At 43.8% G+C, this 16,948-nt stretch overlaps 1 protein-coding gene across 1 annotated transcript; it reads right to left on the reverse strand.

Annotated features, from left to right (window-relative positions):
• Positions 1-4,736: 4,736 nt before the first annotated feature.
• On the reverse strand, positions 4,737-16,883 carry RBX1 (ring-box 1). Its single transcript, XM_055808927.1, has 5 exons — positions 16,725-16,883; positions 14,287-14,365; positions 7,599-7,669; positions 6,226-6,311; positions 4,737-4,913 (listed from the first exon to the last, which is right to left on the reverse strand). Exons 1-5 carry the CDS (start codon positions 16,800-16,802, stop codon positions 4,901-4,903), a joined length of 327 nt encoding a protein of 108 aa, XP_055664902.1. The 5' UTR covers positions 16,803-16,883; the 3' UTR covers positions 4,737-4,900.
• Between the last annotated feature and the right edge of the window lie 65 nt (positions 16,884-16,948).

Here is a 16,948-nt window from a genome sequence, read left to right on the forward strand (position 1 = left end):
GGCAGCATCCCCTCCTGTCCAAGGGGGGAGGCTGGAAAGCAGCTGAAAAAAGTGAGACAACAGGCCAGTGTCCTGTTGTGGTGAAGGAATCAAGCAACAGAGAGATAAACCACACCTTCCAGCAACCTGTAGCTTGACTTCTGGGATTGGATGTAACTTCAGCCCAGGTGAGCCAAAAATCATTCCACCTACCCCCACCCTCATGCTGCGGAGGGAGGAATGGCAGCATTGATGCCTCAGGATCTCCATGGGAACCAGATCAGAGAGGGGGAAATGAAAGAGGAGAGCAGAGAACAGACCCAGTGAGCAGCAGGGAATGGGGAAGGGGTGGTGGTGGGGCGAGGGGTGCACGGAAGCCATCCGGGCACCTGAGACACCCCGTGGTGAGCAATAACAGGCTTGCTGCAAAACCTGCTGCATTGGGGAAGATAATGAAGCATGTGGAGGGAGGAATGGTGTTTCCTCACAGCAGATTAAAGCCGGCAGCAATATTCACAGAACGAGCTTGTGGGTAAAGCAAAAGCAGGCGAGAAGAGCTCGCCCTTTCCACGGTTTTGTGGGGAGGAGAAGAACAAGGTGAGCAAAGCAGGGAGACAAGGGGTGCTTCTCCACACCCAACCTGCTCCTCCCTTCCAGCCTCCTGGGAAACCTGCGGTAGGAAAATACCTACAGTAGCGTCACCTCTTCCTCCTCTTCTTCAGCCGTGGCTGGGGAGGGGGGCTTCAGGCAACGGTGGCTTTCACCCAAGCTGGGGTGAGCAGCCCGGGGTGCCAGCGCCCACTGAGCCCCCCCAAAGCCTCACTGTTCACCACCATGGGGCTCACCCCTTCCTTGGGTGGCAAAGCAGCTGGAAGCTGGGGAGTTCATGGCAGGGCAGGGAAAGGACCGGCAGCAGGCTGGCCAAGTGCCACCCACAGGCACCAGCTCTGCACCTTGCAAGTGCCCTTCTGCTGGCCCGTGGCGGCACCATGTTCCTGCTGCCCGAGAACAATGTGGGAGCATTCCCACGCTGCCAGGGGAAGTGCTTGTGCTCTCCAAGGGTAATCCCCACCCTCCGGGATATCTCCTCACCTGTCTGCTGATGGGAACAGTGTCCTGGGTGACCATAGGCAGCGGTTTAGTCTTGGTTTCTGCCTGTGCTCATCTCTTCTTTGAATTACCTTCCCACTCATTCTTCTTGGCTGCTCTTTTTTAGCCCAGGGAATAAAATGCACAGTGGTGTCAGTCAGGGAAGCGGGCTTGCTGCCATCCTCTGCCCTGATGCCTTTGGAGGAGGGAGTTTTCCAGAAAGTGCAGATCTCTCCATGTGGGTGCTCCCCTCCTGGAAGCTCAGGTCTCTGCTTGTACGTGCATTGCTCCAGCTCACACACCACCGGTGCTGCTTGGCTCGCCTTCACATCAGCTTTGCTGGGCATTCTGTGGCCCCAGACAGCTTCGGGATGCCATTAGCTGCTTCTTCATTAGGAGCTAGTAGGGGAGGGCTGATGGATGCTGGCACCTTTGCTGGCCTGCACACACAGCTTTGGCAGCTGGCTCCTGCCTCCTCTTCCAAGGGTGCCCTTCCCACGTGTGAGTGGGGTGTCACCATTGCACCTGACCACGCAGCGGTGGGAGCAGCTCCTGGGGCACCTCTAGGAGGGGTATGTGTACAGGGCCACCCAAAGCAGTTGCAAAGATTCCTTGTTCCAACCCAAATATCTGCATCTCCACAGATACTCCCTCCCTACCCAACTGAGGCAGCAGGACATGATCATGAAGTTCACTCCATGGAGTGCTGCTGCAAGCCTGGCAAACTGGCCCAGGTTTCAGCCATTTCTCTCGGACAAGAGACACCTTTCAACAGCAGACTCCTGCCAGCCTGCCATTTAATATGGCCACAGCATGATTTTGACAGGGAAACTCCTGTCCGCCCCCTCCTACTACCTACCGCACAGCCCAGCACACCATCTCAGCCCCGACATGTCCCGGTTCTGGCATTTTAATGCAACAGCAGCCAGGGATTTGGCGCGTAAGGCACAGCCGATGCCACACAGCACCTGGAGCTTCCTGTCTCCTCTCTGAGAGAAAGGGAACGAAGCCACTGTCTGGCCATTTTGGCCTGCCCAGAGCGCTGGCCACCAGGGCCTGCTCAGCAATGCAGCTTGCCTCGGCTGACAAACTCGTGGAAAGCATCAGAATATCAAAATTGCCTTCTGCTTCACAGCAGGTCTACCAGTGATTTGTTTTTCTCTAAGCTAGGCAGCTGTAGGATACGCTACTCTCTGCAGTTTTAACTGTCATTTTCTCCTGATTTTACTTCCGAGTCCACAGTTCAGACGCATCCACCATTTACAGGACGGGAAAATGGCAGACATGGCCATTTCTCCCCTGCACACCTACCTTCCCCCTCGGGATGCTTAGAAATGTGTCCAACTCCTCCTGCAACCCCAGAAAGCTCTCCTGCAAGAAGGGGAAGTTGTAGTCAAAAATGAATGTTGCTTCAGGAAAAAAAGAGAAAGGCGGTGGGGACGAATGGGCTTTCCGCCTCCCACCACCACCACATGCAGCGGAGATGGAGGCCGAAGCGTACAAGGCAGGACAGAGTGATGCCAGCTTGAATGAGCAACCACGCCTGGGGAAATAGGGCACTGTGTGCCTTTGGATAAAATAGATCCTTCTTACCTTCATTTGACGCTGCCTGTGCCACGGAGCTCCTCTCTTAGGTTGCTTTCTGAGGCTTTTCTCCCCCCCCGACCCCCCCCCCCCCCAACCCTTAATGCGCTATGGAAAGCAGGGCCCCGTGCTGGAGCTGCCGTGGGCTGTCACACAGCGCAGGCCCTTTGCGGCAGGGGAAGCGGCAGCAGGGCTGTTTCAACGGGCAGCAGCTAAAAAAGGATTTTCTTTCCTGGGTCTGTAAGCAATTGCTGCTTCACAGTCTGTATTTTTCCATTTGGGAAAACCAGGTTTGGGACAGACGCTACAACAGCAACCTGAAATCAAATTTAACAGTTGGGGCTTTATGCACTGCAGCAGAACAGAGGTTCAAAGGGAGTGGGGGGGAGAGTGCCTGTAGCCTGCCATTTAGAGGGATCCATTAAAAAAAAAGCAATAAAAAAACCAAACCAAAACACCAGTCTTCTTGCAGGCACAGCCTCAAGCAAATGCAGATAAAGCCACGAAGGACAGGGAAATGCCTGCACTGATATGCCTGTCCCCAGCCAAAAAAATATGCTCAGGGCAATACGCACAGACTAAAGGGAGACAAACCAGAATGATGTAGCTAGACCCAAAACAAAGTTCTCAGAGAAATAAATTCCCTGATCAGCGAGCATCTGGGTTCCAGGTCCTGAAAAAATCAAAGACTGCAAACAAAATGGACAATCATGAACACGGACATCTCACATTTTATTCAGCTGGACAGGACATTAAATGGGAGTTCAAATTTCAGGGAATGGCATTTAACGTGGATATCCTGCTGCCTGGATGAACACTTTAACCACTGTTGAGATCATCTTCCCCCTCCTCTTCTGTTCCATTCCTGCCTCCATCATCCGAACTACCTTGCAACTTCAGGATGAGTCTTCTACCAACTAAACCTGGGAAATACACTGTCTAGCTATAAACTCTCCTGATTCTAGTTTTTCCTCTTTTCTTCAGGGTGGAAAACTTTGAAACATATCATTTCAGAGCACTGACACAAGCTGATAAAATAATCCTGACATTTGCTTGCTGCAGATTAGAGAAAGCCCCAGCAATTACTAAAAAACCTGCAAGTTTTGGTTCTGTCAATGACCACCTTTATTCCTTATCGCTATAGTACACTAATGTTTAACATCAGCTATCAAATTTCCCATCCTCAGTATCTAGCAAAAAAGTGTTGATCCAAAGGTGGCATCATGAACAGCCAATGAAAGAAATTTGCTGTATCTACCACTGCTGACATGAAGGGACACAGCCTCTTGTAGCAGAAACAATTTCTTGACCTTGTCTGAGCTCCCAGCGTCTGCAGAGGCTGTCAACACAGGGGCCAACATTTGATGCAGTGAGGCAGATACCAGGCTGTTTGGCACAGGAGACACCAAACAAAACATTATGTAGTTTTCAGAGTAGAAGTTTTGGCCAGCAAGAACTACAGCTCAGCCTGAACTGAGAAAATACCAGTAGAAAACCAACCAAGAACTAGTTTGTTCGAACACCGCCTCCTTTTAGCTTTCTATCCAATTGAGCACGTGAATTTTCTGAGTTTACTTTCACCTGACACATGAAAGTGCTTTGTGAGCACTGATAAAAAGTAACATTCAATTAACATCCCTTGAGTTAAAAAGATGGAACTGGGAACAGTTAGTGAAATTTTCCTCTGAAGGAGATCTGGTCTAGTCAAACTAAAGACCAGAAGTGAGAGAGAGTAGTTTCTAATAATGACACAACCCCTAATTGTACAGATCATCATTTCAATTCAGCTGCAAGGAAGCATGTCCACATGAAATGCTATTTGCATAAATTACGCTCAGCCAGGCCAAGCCCTACACCTACCTACTGTACTACACAATGGAACTTAACACCGACCTCAGTGAGCCAGAGGCGTGGTTCTCAGTTGCGTGAGACCAAACTCACAGTCAAAAATTGGGCACAGCGACAGGAAGAGCTACCCAGCTTCAGCTGTTCAGCTTAAGAGCTGCCCAGCTTAAGTCCCCAGTCTGTGGGTAATTCTCCTCCCCCATTCACTGACTGGTGCTCCTGAACAGAAGGCAAAAAACTTTAACAGGAATTCCAGCAAGCTTTTATTCAATGGTATACAACAGGGAGAAATGAAGGTTAAAGAGGAATTGTATACATTACTGATTTTTCAAGTTGCTAAAACAAACACATAATGTCAAGAATAACTGAGGCTGATGACATAACAAGCGTGGTGACCATCTCTCTAGTGTCCATACCTGCAAATATATAGTATGTTAATACTTTTTTTTAAATTATCTTTTACACTCGTGCTGATTTAGGCAGATTTATTCTCATTGTACCATGATGTAATTAACATGTAAACCAGACGAAGGTGAAATGCTATGGTATGGAAACCTTAGGAAGTTCTCCACATTTCACTTCACCCAAATGCCCATCCAGATACTAGTCAGAAAAGAGCCTAAGCCATCCACAATATCATGTGCAAGAGACCCTCAGCATCATCACCTTTTGCCCCGAGTCCCAATTCAAATACATTCTGCATGAAAACAAGAGCAAAGCTCGTCATAGTCCCAGACGTATTACTGAGCCCCTACAAGAAGATATTAATTCATGTTTCCATTTCTCATCATACTGCCCATGCAATATTATGTCACTAGCCAGGCAATGAGGGCTCAGTTTTCATTAAAACATCTTAATTATTTGTGCAACCGATTGTGAACCAGGTTCCAAAGACAATCCTGAAGAGTTATAATATCTGTTTTGCTTTGTTTTAATCTGGACTCTGGTTAGAATTAATTTTTTTTTAAAGGAGGTGGGGAGAGGGAAAATCCAGTTAAGAAAAGATTAATGGATAAATGGTATAGAATGAAGCAAGTGACAGGTAAACTTCCTATACCTATTCTCTATGTACAATTACCTCTCAAAATACAACCACCCCTCAAAAACTTATCCATGGAGCTCCTATTATTATTTTAACAACAGTCCTTTGAAAAACACAAACCAAAACAAAGAACACAGAAATTATGAATAAAAGGGCCAGAGCGGTAGCAATGGCTACATGGACATTTGATTTCCACATGCTAAGAAACCAGCTCTATTAATCTCTGAGCCTATTAGTTATAAACCAAATCACCAAGATACAAAGAGAGCCAATAAGATGCCTGGCACCTCAGCAGAAATGCTTTGGAACACAAGCAGCTATATTTGGGTCATTTTCTGAATCAAAATTCCTCATGTGGCAGTACAGTATTCACCTGAGGCTTCACTTTCAGTGAATTCCACATGTTTTCTGCTCTCCATTCTTTAGAGAGAATGTCAATAGAAATCACTACTTTTTAACAACTTCCCCTTACTCCACAGCTGTTTGGGCTTTCTTCAGAGCTCATTCAGCATCAGGTGGCTAAGAAAAGGTCCTTATACAGCAAGGTGGAGGAAAAAAACTTTCCCAACAGCAACTATGCCCTCAGATCCAGAAATGAGAGATTACCCACATAGCTGGCATTGATAATTTCTATTAACAGAAGGACAATTGCATTTTTCATCTTGAAATCTGTGCAGGATACGTACTTTTGGAACTCCCATTCCCTGTTGTCCAGCGGACATACTTGGCGAGTTTTGAGCCAGCGAGAGATGCAGTGGAAGTGGAAAGCATGCTGGAAGAGAAAGTTCAGATCACATAATTTCAGAACACATGGATGTATCTCAATGTGAAAATTACCATTGAAAGCATCACAGTAAGAAGAGCGTAGAAGTGTTTGCAGACAAAGGTGGGGAGGACTAATCAGCCAGCTCACTGGCAAACACCAAGGAACTGATCCCCATTTTCAGAGAGGAAGGGAATATTAGTGAAATGGCAGGGCAGCAGGGAGCCTGTTCCACAGTGCATGCAGTGGCAACCGACTGACTTCTGATGGAGGAGAGAACGCAGAGTTTAGCAGCTGCTAAAATTGGCAGAGCAGATGAAGCATAATCAGAAAGACAAGAAAGAGGATTTCACAGTGAATAGCAGGAATGATACGTATGTATACATGCTGAAGCTTTCTGCTAGTCTTCTGGACAAACTGAAGCCTGAATAAAAAGGAACTTGCAAAATCAGAAAGAAAAAAAATCTCTGTGTTTAATAAGGACACCCTTTTCCATACCCCATACAGCTACTTAAAAACAAGGTTCTACTTGGTGGCAACTCTTCCACACAAAAACTAGCATATTCTGACATGGTTAAAAAAGTTGCCCTTGTCCTCTACAAACAGAATCACAACATTTATAATCTTGTCCCAGCATTATCACACTGTAACTTGATCCCACAGCATAATGAAGATAGGACTGCGGAACAGGTAGTTATTCCATTATGGAAAATTTTATCTTCCAGCTTAGGCCCAGGCTAGCTAAGAGGTATGCACATTTGAGTTCACATGCTAGTGGGACCACGTATGAAGGAATGCATATGGCAACAAATTGAGGAGCTGGAGATTATACACTAGAACAGATTTGATCTTCCTCCAAAATGGGAGGCAAATCAACTAGTTACCACACATTGACTCCTTGAATCAGCCTGCAGAAAGACAAATCAAGCATACTGACATCCAAGTAATCCTCTTACCAGGAAAAAAAAGGCGTAGCTCCTAGGCAAAACCTCAATCACGAAAATCATGCTCAGAATGAAAGATCTATTATTCTTTAAAAAAAAAAAGGGGTGGGGTGTGTAAGGGCCTATCTTCCTCTCTTCTCTCCTGTGTCTTCTGTGTTATACCTCTCCAACTTTCACTCTTTTTCCCTCCCTTCTTCTCTTTCTCCTTGCTAAGCTCTACTAAAATATAGTGTTTAAAGGGTGCCTTTTTTGTTGGATTACCTGAAACATTTTATAGAACTCGTTTTCTCCTGAGTCATGAAAAAAGGGCATAGCATCACCACACAAGCTCTACAATAAAAGTTTTCCTTACATTGCAGACGCCCCATGCAACTGTGCATTCTTCAGAGGTAGCTGACGCTTGGTTTGCTTGACATTCTATGCCTGTGAAAACAAAGTTTGAACACATATATGCAGGAGTAGAAAATGTACATGCAACATCAACTGGTAGATTTCTTCATAATAGCAAGTGGGGGTGGGGGGGAAGAGCTCTTTGTTCTGTTGCATTTGTTACACCAGAAAGTGCCAAAAGCTGTGGTTTAATGTGTACTGTTTTCCCAAAAGTATCAGATCAAAACATACTTCATCCTGCTTTCCCCCTTCCTCTACTTTTTCAGTATTCCAAAGTTCCAGAGGGCAAGAGCACAGAGCTGCGTACCAGTAGTTGGTAACATGTGTCTGCTTTCCAAATTTTAAGGATAAATATTTTTAATTTTTTCTCTTGTGTTTTACGAGATGTCTTTTGATGATCAGTTGAAGGTACAGTTACTTAAACTTCTTGCCCAGGTTTCTCTAAATATAAATTCACTGTCTTGTCAGACATTATGTACCATCAGTTATACTTATTAATGTGCTCATGTATATGCTGGAGTTTACCTGTGTTTTTTCTGTAGTCTTGTGACAGGTAAGTACACCCCAAAAATACACAATAGGAAATACAGTTTAAAAATGTACATTTTAAAGGTTCTATACCTTGGAGCTGAGTACCTAGGATGATCCCAAAAAGGATAAAGACTATTTACAGGTTTGGGTTATGATTTGGGGTTTTGCGTCAGGCGGCATGGATGAAGACAACAGAGAGTGAGGAAAGAAGGAAGTACAGCACTGAGAAAATATATCCAGCAACTTGGTTATCCATTCTAGAGCTTGAACAATTCACTTCTGCTCCAGCTCAAGTAAAAACTTCAGGATAAAAAAAAAAAGGTATTTCCAACTCCTCCACAGTCTGCAGCAGCACAAACCTATGAAACCAACAGTTTACTTCCTGCTAAAGGATGCTTTCTTTAAAAGTCAAGCCCAAATGATTTAAAAAGACACACTAATAGATGATCAGCTTAGAACTCAATACATGGGCTTGTTGCTTTCTTGTTTTGCAGATTTTTTGTTTCCTGTCAAAGAAAATGTCTGAATGAGCCTCCCATTCTCTGTTCACTGTTTTTGTGCCCAAATATGCTCAGAGGAAAAGGAATTTGATTCACCAATTAAAGATTCAAAAATTTTTAAACCCCACAGGTTTGGTTGAAAAATGTGATTTTTATTTGCTCTGTGCCATTCATCCCTTTCTTCATTTTTCACTCTCTTTCAGGTGTGGAAATGAACAAAACAAGAGAAGGGCACATTTTTCCTGAGATATGAGGGAGACCAGTTAACCTTGTTCACAAGGAACTACTCAAAACAATACTGAGGTCTAAAGAAACTCAGTAAAAACTGTTCTGCAAGATCTGAATGAAATTGTATTTGTTATATGTTTTACATCAAGATATACCACAGCAGGAATTCCAAAGCCCTGGCCTACCTATAGAAGAGAACAAAATCCTGTGCATCTGAAACATCTGATGTCTTCGTTCCTTAAGCCCTCAATACATACAGCAATAAAACTAAATCTGATTAAGAAAGAGCAAGATGCTCAAGAACCTTGAAGAGCTTCAATTACTTTGGACATTTGTTTTAAAATTTGGCACCAAAGATTGCAGCAACAATTTTACTGTTAGTGCAGTAGAGACTCATGGTCTTGCTGAGTTTCATGGGGCATATTATATTAAGTTTAACAATTTTGGTGTGAGTCTGTACAGTAACAGAAAATGGTGAGAAGATGAGTAGTAGGAAAAGGAGAGGAAATTCATTTGAAGGAATAAAAGTCAACGGTAGAGCAAACTTTAACTCAGGAAGTCTCTGCTGAAAGCAAGGAAAATATTCCAGTACGCAAGATACTTACCTTGTTTCTTCTCTTTCCCTGCTGGAAACAGGTTATCAGGCATATTCGATCCGAAGTCCACCTAGCCCACTTTGAGGTCATTTTGTGGGTTTTTTTAACTTCTCTAAATGGCCCTAACCTGTGAGCTGCATACTTTGGAACACAATACAATTTTTTGTATTTTTTTTTCCCAGGCTTTAAAGGACTCTGTATTTTGATGGGAAATGAGAGGGAAGAAAGGTGGTTTAGGTAAGCAAGAAAAGCAGCATTGAAATTCATTGCAGTGTTACTAAAACATGCGCTGACAAGCAAATACAGTCTAAAACACGACAGTCCCAAGAGCTTATAAGGACAGATGAACTTTTGCAGAAATAGCTGAGGAGGAGTTGTCTGGTGGTGATGTAAGGCACTTCCAACAAGACACCGAGATTTAACTCCCTCATCAAACAGGTTGGAGACTACTGCTGGCACTGCTGCCTTTGGCTGCCAAAAAAGAGCCTCCCAAAAGCTGAAGCACTTTTTGGTCTCCTACTTGCCTCATTTCAGAAAAGGACAATGTATCAACAAAGACATAAAAAAAAGAACCAACTGTGCCAGAGAATTACAGCTGATGATTCTGGCTCTTGAAAGAAAGAGAAGCTATTTGCTGTCTGCTGACCCAAAAGAAGTGGTAAGAGTCAGACAGTAACAGGTACTGGAGGAATACCGACCAACTCTTCCGTTGCCTTGCTTTTGACAGAGTATCTGGAGGTGAGGGCAGAAAGATACAGCTCAAACCTGAAATACCTGTAAATAATTGTGAAAGATGCAATGGAAGCATTTCAACTCAGGGAGTTACAGAAATGCATATTATATAATGGCAGCTTCTAAATCTTGGCATCTGTTAAGAACCATCTCTCTTCCTATACATGTTCTATTGCAGAAATCTTCTGTGTATTTACCTAACAGGAAAAGCAACCTAAGAAATAACTGGCCATAATGACACATAACAGAAATAAAGTACTTGTCTTTTGTTCACAGCTACCGTAACAGCCCACTGCACTGGTAAATTTGATCATAAGAACTCCTCAAAGCATCTTCTGCTTGAGCAAGGGTAACCACTGTATGTGTTCCCCTTTCTCTTGACATGCTGCCTTCTAAAACTATGTCATGAAGGGATCGACTTACTGGGAAGACAAATAAATATGCATATCTTGGCTAACACAACACATCATGTATTCACTCAGAAAACAGTGACGGAAAAAACAAATAACCAAGATAATAAACTTGGAGGATATTCCTTACTTGTCCTATGAGGAACAGCTAAAGACTTTGGGCTTGTCTAGTTTGGAGAAAAGGAGTGTGAGGGGCAACCTCATTGCTCTCTACAGATTGCTGAGAGGGGAAGTGGAGAGGGAGGTGCTGAGCTCTTCTCCCTGGTATCCAGTGATAGGATACGTGGGATTGGTTCAAAGCTGCACCAGGGGAGGTTTAGACTGTACATTAGGAAGGATTTCTTTACCAAGAGAGTGGTCCAACATTGCAGCAGGCTTCCTGGAGAGGCGTTTGATGCCCCAAGCCTGTCAGTGTTTAAGAGGACAATGCCCTTAACAACATGCTTTAATTTTTGGTCAGCCCTGAAATGGTCAGGCAGTTGGACTAGATGATTGTTGTAGGTTCCTTCCAACTGAAAAATTCTAGTCTTGTCTAGTCTAGTCTATTCCCCCAAAATGCAGAAAGAGCTCTTCAATTTAGTTTTTCAAAGTTCAGAGGAACTTCAGAATTTTCCCCTTGCAATTCTCTCCAGTTTCTTAGGAATTATCTGCATATTTTAATAAATATTTACCCTAAGTTCACCCCCATCATCTCATCATATGATTCCTTCTACTTATAACCCCCCAGCATGACATTATTTCCTGTTAGGATCACACTCCCAAAATACATGTACACAGCTACCACCTTCCACTCCTACTTATGACTTAGCAAGCTATATATACTTAGTTCTGTTCTTTTTTTTTTCCTCATAAATCCAATAACATTCAACCTGTTAAACATCCTGAGATTCTTCCTCGGATTCTGTGCAATATATCTACTTTTGTGAAGCTGGAACATCAAACATGGTACTTTGCATCTTACTATTAAAGAAAGCAGACAGTATTTTGATGGCGCATTTTACACAGTTCAAAACTGTACCAGTTACCTTAGTACAATATTACATTACACATTTTAGACCAGAAGGTAATCCATTATACTAAACGTAGTGTTTGGTTAACACTCCCCAACCTACTATGTTGCAATGACAGCACAAGAGAGCACGCCTTTAAAGAAATATCTAAATAGGACCTGGGTCTTCCCAGAGAAGAATGAAACCAAACCACTAAAAATCTACTCATTCCTTCTGTACACTGAATAGGGCAGGGAGAATCCTCTGACCACATTAATAACAAGTCATAATGTACATGCATTAGGAGAACTGACATCTTAACTCTGATGCCTGACTTTATGTTAACAATCTTCCATTAGCATGTTACTTATCACTCTTTTAATGTTTTTCCTTTCAAGGTTTTTCTTCATCACTAGGAGAGACACATTTGAATCCTGCATTTCATCAAATTGAATCTTGTGTTGCTCTTCCCTGCACATTCTATTAATTTTTCCTCAGTTTCCCATCACTTCACATCTTATGTTTGAGAATCTAATTAAAGTGTTGTTTAACAACATTAATGATCTGTAACAAGGAAGCAAGTAAATCCAGAGCCAACACTGACCTCAGAACACCAATTTAGGTAGCCCCTTCTACTCTGTATACTGTCAATTTTGGTCTGTCATTTGCAGTCCAGGCTTTTCATAACATTGCTCATACCCAACCTAATAATGTGTTATGCTTGAGCAACTCAAAAAAGAAAAAAAGTTACCTACACTCTTTTCCTTCAGTTTTTCCTAATCTACCTATACTCTCCACCTCACCCACATTTTGGTGGGATTTTTTTTTTTTTTTTTTTTTTAAGAACTGACACACAAAATTCACTACTGGAAAATAACATCTGTCTACTCTCCTTCCAGCTCATCCACACTCCTCCTTCATCCTCATACGTCCTATTGCTATTTATAAAAAACAGCAAATATATGAGACTGTATCTGGTCTCTCATGGGAGGCACTAGTAATTCTGAAGCAGATTCATAGAATGCAACACAACAGCATCCACTCTCTTACAATGTATCCCATGAACAATTATCTTTAATTACAGGATTTTATACAGTTATTCTATACATTTGTGAATTTGATAAATGAAACTTATGTTCTAACAAATCTTTACAATTCCATTTACCTGTCAGTGATGTGCTTTCTTCTTTAATATATCATAAATCTGAGAGACTAAGTAGTAGTCCAGTGTCCACCCCCTTTTGAAACCACTTTTCAAGATGGTACAGGCTAGAGGTACTTTAAAAGGAAACCTTTACATCAAAGGACCTCAGCATATTTCATAACTCATATTCTCACTTGCTCCTCTTTAGTGTTATTCCCTTTCTAATAACCAAGAATAAACTGAGGCATGGATGGCTCAAAATACAAACATATCTATCCCAAAGCAGAGAAGTGAACTTGCTTAAACCATTTTCAGCCCTGTGTGTTACAGTATGTCTTCTCTTTACTAAAAAAAATCCACAAAAAACCACCAAAACCAGCCTTCTGAAAGTAGTTTTGTAATTAGTATCTAAATATGATGTAAAATCAGGTTCATCTCTCACTAGTTACTATAAACTTGAGGTCTCATTTTTCTGAAGTGTTTTATTTTCATATAGGCTTATTGACAGTAAGTTTCCATTACCAGTAGTTACAAGGGTGACTGCATAACCTGCTCTTGTTTTGGGGGTTCCACAGCCCTCACATTTTAGTAACACAAGCAAATAAGGCAACTTTCTACCTGGGGTATACTAAAAGGTCTTCTGTCCCTCATGACTGAACAAGATGAATAGTTACGGTGCCAACAGTATCTTGTTTTGAGGAAGAAAAAAATGGATTTGTACTCATTACCAGTCCTTTAAGGGACCGAAACCCATGATTTCATGCATGCACACCGATTTCATGATAGAAATTTGTATACTTAATTCCATTATCACTTTATTTTCCTACATAGCAAGCACAGTTGTTAACTGAACCATCAAGATTATACGGCAAAAAATTACACCAATACAAGCAATACATTGTTTTTCATTTAGGCATTTGATTACTCCCCTTTGTAAACAAACAATTAATTCTCTAGGTGGCTACAAAATTTCCCGTACTATAACATGAACTCAATTATTCATGCAAGGTAGTTTTTGTACAATGAGGAATGAAATGAAGTCATTGGTCCAACCCTTTCCTGGCCAGACACAGAAAGTGTTACAAGATTTCATCTTAATGACTGTCATCAAAAAGTTGATATCCACAGCAACATCCCCAACTCTAAAATCTAATACCTCTCTTTGTGAGCAATACTTGTCAACCCTGAATAATTTCCGTTCCTCCTAGCCCTTTATTACTTTTCCTCTTTATTGCATCCAAAATACACTCAGCAACATCATCTTGTCTGCAGATGTGGTACCAAGTGATTCTACTCTTTACAAGAAAAGGGTGAGGGAAAAACAGTATCGTGACAGAGATCACAAAAACACATTATCAGACTTCAGCATTACATAAAATAGAGCTTAGCATTTGCACTGTGACTACTTCATTCCTAACTGAAAACTGCATTTCCTGAATTATACTCTCAACAGGGGAAATTTCAGCTGTGCATCATGTACAAGTCAAAACTGTCAACTGTCTTCCCCATCATTTACTTACATAGATCCATAATATGGTTTCTGCAAATGGCACAGTTATCAACCACAATGTCCCACGCCCACAGAGCTACTGCATTCCACTAGAGAGAGGGGGAGAAAAAGAAAAACATAGTTTTGACTCATTTTACAGCACACAGAAATCCTTGTTATTGCTCAAGATCCCCTGCATTTTTGAAATTGAAAAGGTGAGATATTAAAAATAATTAGTCTTAGAAACCCAGAGTCATTCTTTATCATGAGTACATGTTACTAGAAAGCAGTGGTACATTCCTCTTACATACCTCCCAGACCCAAAGTCTCCTTCCAACTTCAGAAATAAGGTAACTCCCACAGTCCCCCTTTTTGTGAAGCAAATGCAAACACCTGCATGTCTATTCAAGATCCAGAGGCAAGGATGCAGGTCATGCCACATTCTCAGTTCTGATGAAAAGGACAGTGCCTTGGAGAAAGGTCAATCCAGATGCCATTTTGTTAAGTAGAATTTCCATTATTTGCAGCAGTTCTTCTAGTAATCGCCCCCCCAGAGCAGCTGGGGTCAAGAACTAAAATCATCTCTAATGCGGTAGATGACTTTGCTGACTCCTGAACAATCTTCTCTGCAAAAAGGGCACTAAGCAATGAAGTACCAGGAATATAAAAATTTTAAGGTACAACCAAATTAACCTTTCAAATACTTTGTTTATTATAAATAAATAAATAATAATATCTGTCCCATGCTACTTCAGGGGAAGGGTCGGCTACAATTTTCCATGGCAATTTTAGAAAACTGGTTACAAATGATGACTTTAAGACAAGGTATGCAGAAAAGCATAGCACCTTTTTATTGCTCCCCACAAAACCCATAATCAGGTCTTTTGTAAATTTATGAAATTGATAGGCTTCCCTTCAATATTCAAAGCAATCTAAAAACATATTGGTAGAAGGATAATCTTCATTTACTACTTAAGTAGTCTAGACATTTTGCTTCCTTCCATTTTTTCCAGTATATGATTGTACTGACTATACTACAGTAAATCTTCTCTACTGTGTGCCTTTTAAGTCTCAATGTTTCCATAGCTTCCCTTCAGCTTGGGATTCTGAAGGAGGAATGCAGACTGCCAAGTATTGATAAACAGTACCAATTTTGATAAGCACTTCAATTTTTTATTAATACTGATACGAAAAGTCATCACAATACTACTAGATCTTTAGGAAATGGGTTGGTAGGGATCTCATTTTTTCTCCCCATCTTCCAAATTCAAGCGTTGCCAGCTTTCTGGCTGAAGTACTCATCTCTCAAGGACTTCATCCACACTTCAAGGCAGCTAGGATAAAAGTTTCCAGCATCCTTACATCTCCCACACTCTCAGGTACTTAATCTACTGCCCCATCATAATCTACTCTTATAACCAACAGACCTGTAACAGAGCCATACATTCAACAAATATGCCTTGGCACCTTGCTGAGGAGGAATGCCACTGACACATAAAAGGTGCTGCTGCATCCTGCTCCTCTCATGTTCTATTATATCTGTCCCTGTTTCCAAAGAACAGTCAGTCGTCACCCCAGCACCTCCTTCTGCACAGACCTGCAGCCCCGTACAGAGCTAGGGGCTTCCATCACCACTGATGACAGCTGCATTTAAACCAAACTATACCTACAAGCAGGAATCACCTGAAATGTTTACTGATATTCGGTCTAGGGGTCATTTTTCCTCAAATTCTACAGTAGTATAAACCCACACAGCCTCCCTACTGCCTCTGCACCCTGCTGTAACAAAATTACTACCACCGTCCAGCTGACGGCTGAACTGGTGGCACTGGACAGAAGAACAGTATTATGGCTGTTCTGAGGAAGCAGACAAAGCCAGGCTGACAGCAGAGCATTCGCTGAGTGCAAACACGTTGTTATGGCTTGATTTCAGACACGCGAACTGGCACACGGCGTCTCACGCAGCACACGGGGCAGCTCGGCTGCTGGGCCAGAACGGCCGGGCCTGAGGAGGAGGCAGCGCTCCGGCCCTGCTCCCCGGCCCGAGCCGCCCGCAGGCCCCCGCAAACGCAGCCTGGCCGGGCTCCCAGCCCAGCCTAGCCTAGCCCAGCCCGGCCAGGCCCCGCCGGCGGCGGCGCCCGGGGGAAGCGAGCTGCGAAGGCCCCTGACAGCGGCAGCCCCCCAGACCTCCCTCCTCCCGCCCGCACAGCCCACGTTAGCCGCACCGCCGATTGGCCAGCCTTCGCTCCACGTGCAGCGACCCGCCTCCGCCATTGGCCGGAACGCACGCCAAAACTCCCCGCAGGCACCACCCCGCCCCTGCCGCCGCGCTGGTGCGGAACACGGCGCCCGGCTCCGTGAGGGAAGCCACCCTTTCCCACGTCCCGCCCACCACCACCAGGCCGGCCCCGGCCTCCCCCTTCCCCCTTCCTCCGGGACCAGCCGGAGGAGCGCGCCGGCAGGCCTCACTTTCTTCACTTCGAAGCGCTTCTTGCCGGCGCCGCTGTTGGTGCCGCTAGGGGTATCCACATCCATCGCGGCCGCCATTTTGGGTGCGTGAATCGCCCGTCCTGCTCCGCGCGCACGCGTGGCGGGCAGGCGCACGGGGGCGGGGCTACCTCTGGATACCGCCCCCCGCTCGCCCCGCCCCGCCGCCAACAGGTGCGGGGAGGGCAGAGCGCGCGGCGCCGGGC

The sequence above is a fragment of the Falco peregrinus genome, chromosome 6 (genome assembly GCF_023634155.1).
Source record: "Falco peregrinus isolate bFalPer1 chromosome 6, bFalPer1.pri, whole genome shotgun sequence".
NCBI lineage: Eukaryota > Metazoa > Chordata > Aves > Falconiformes > Falconidae > Falco > Falco peregrinus.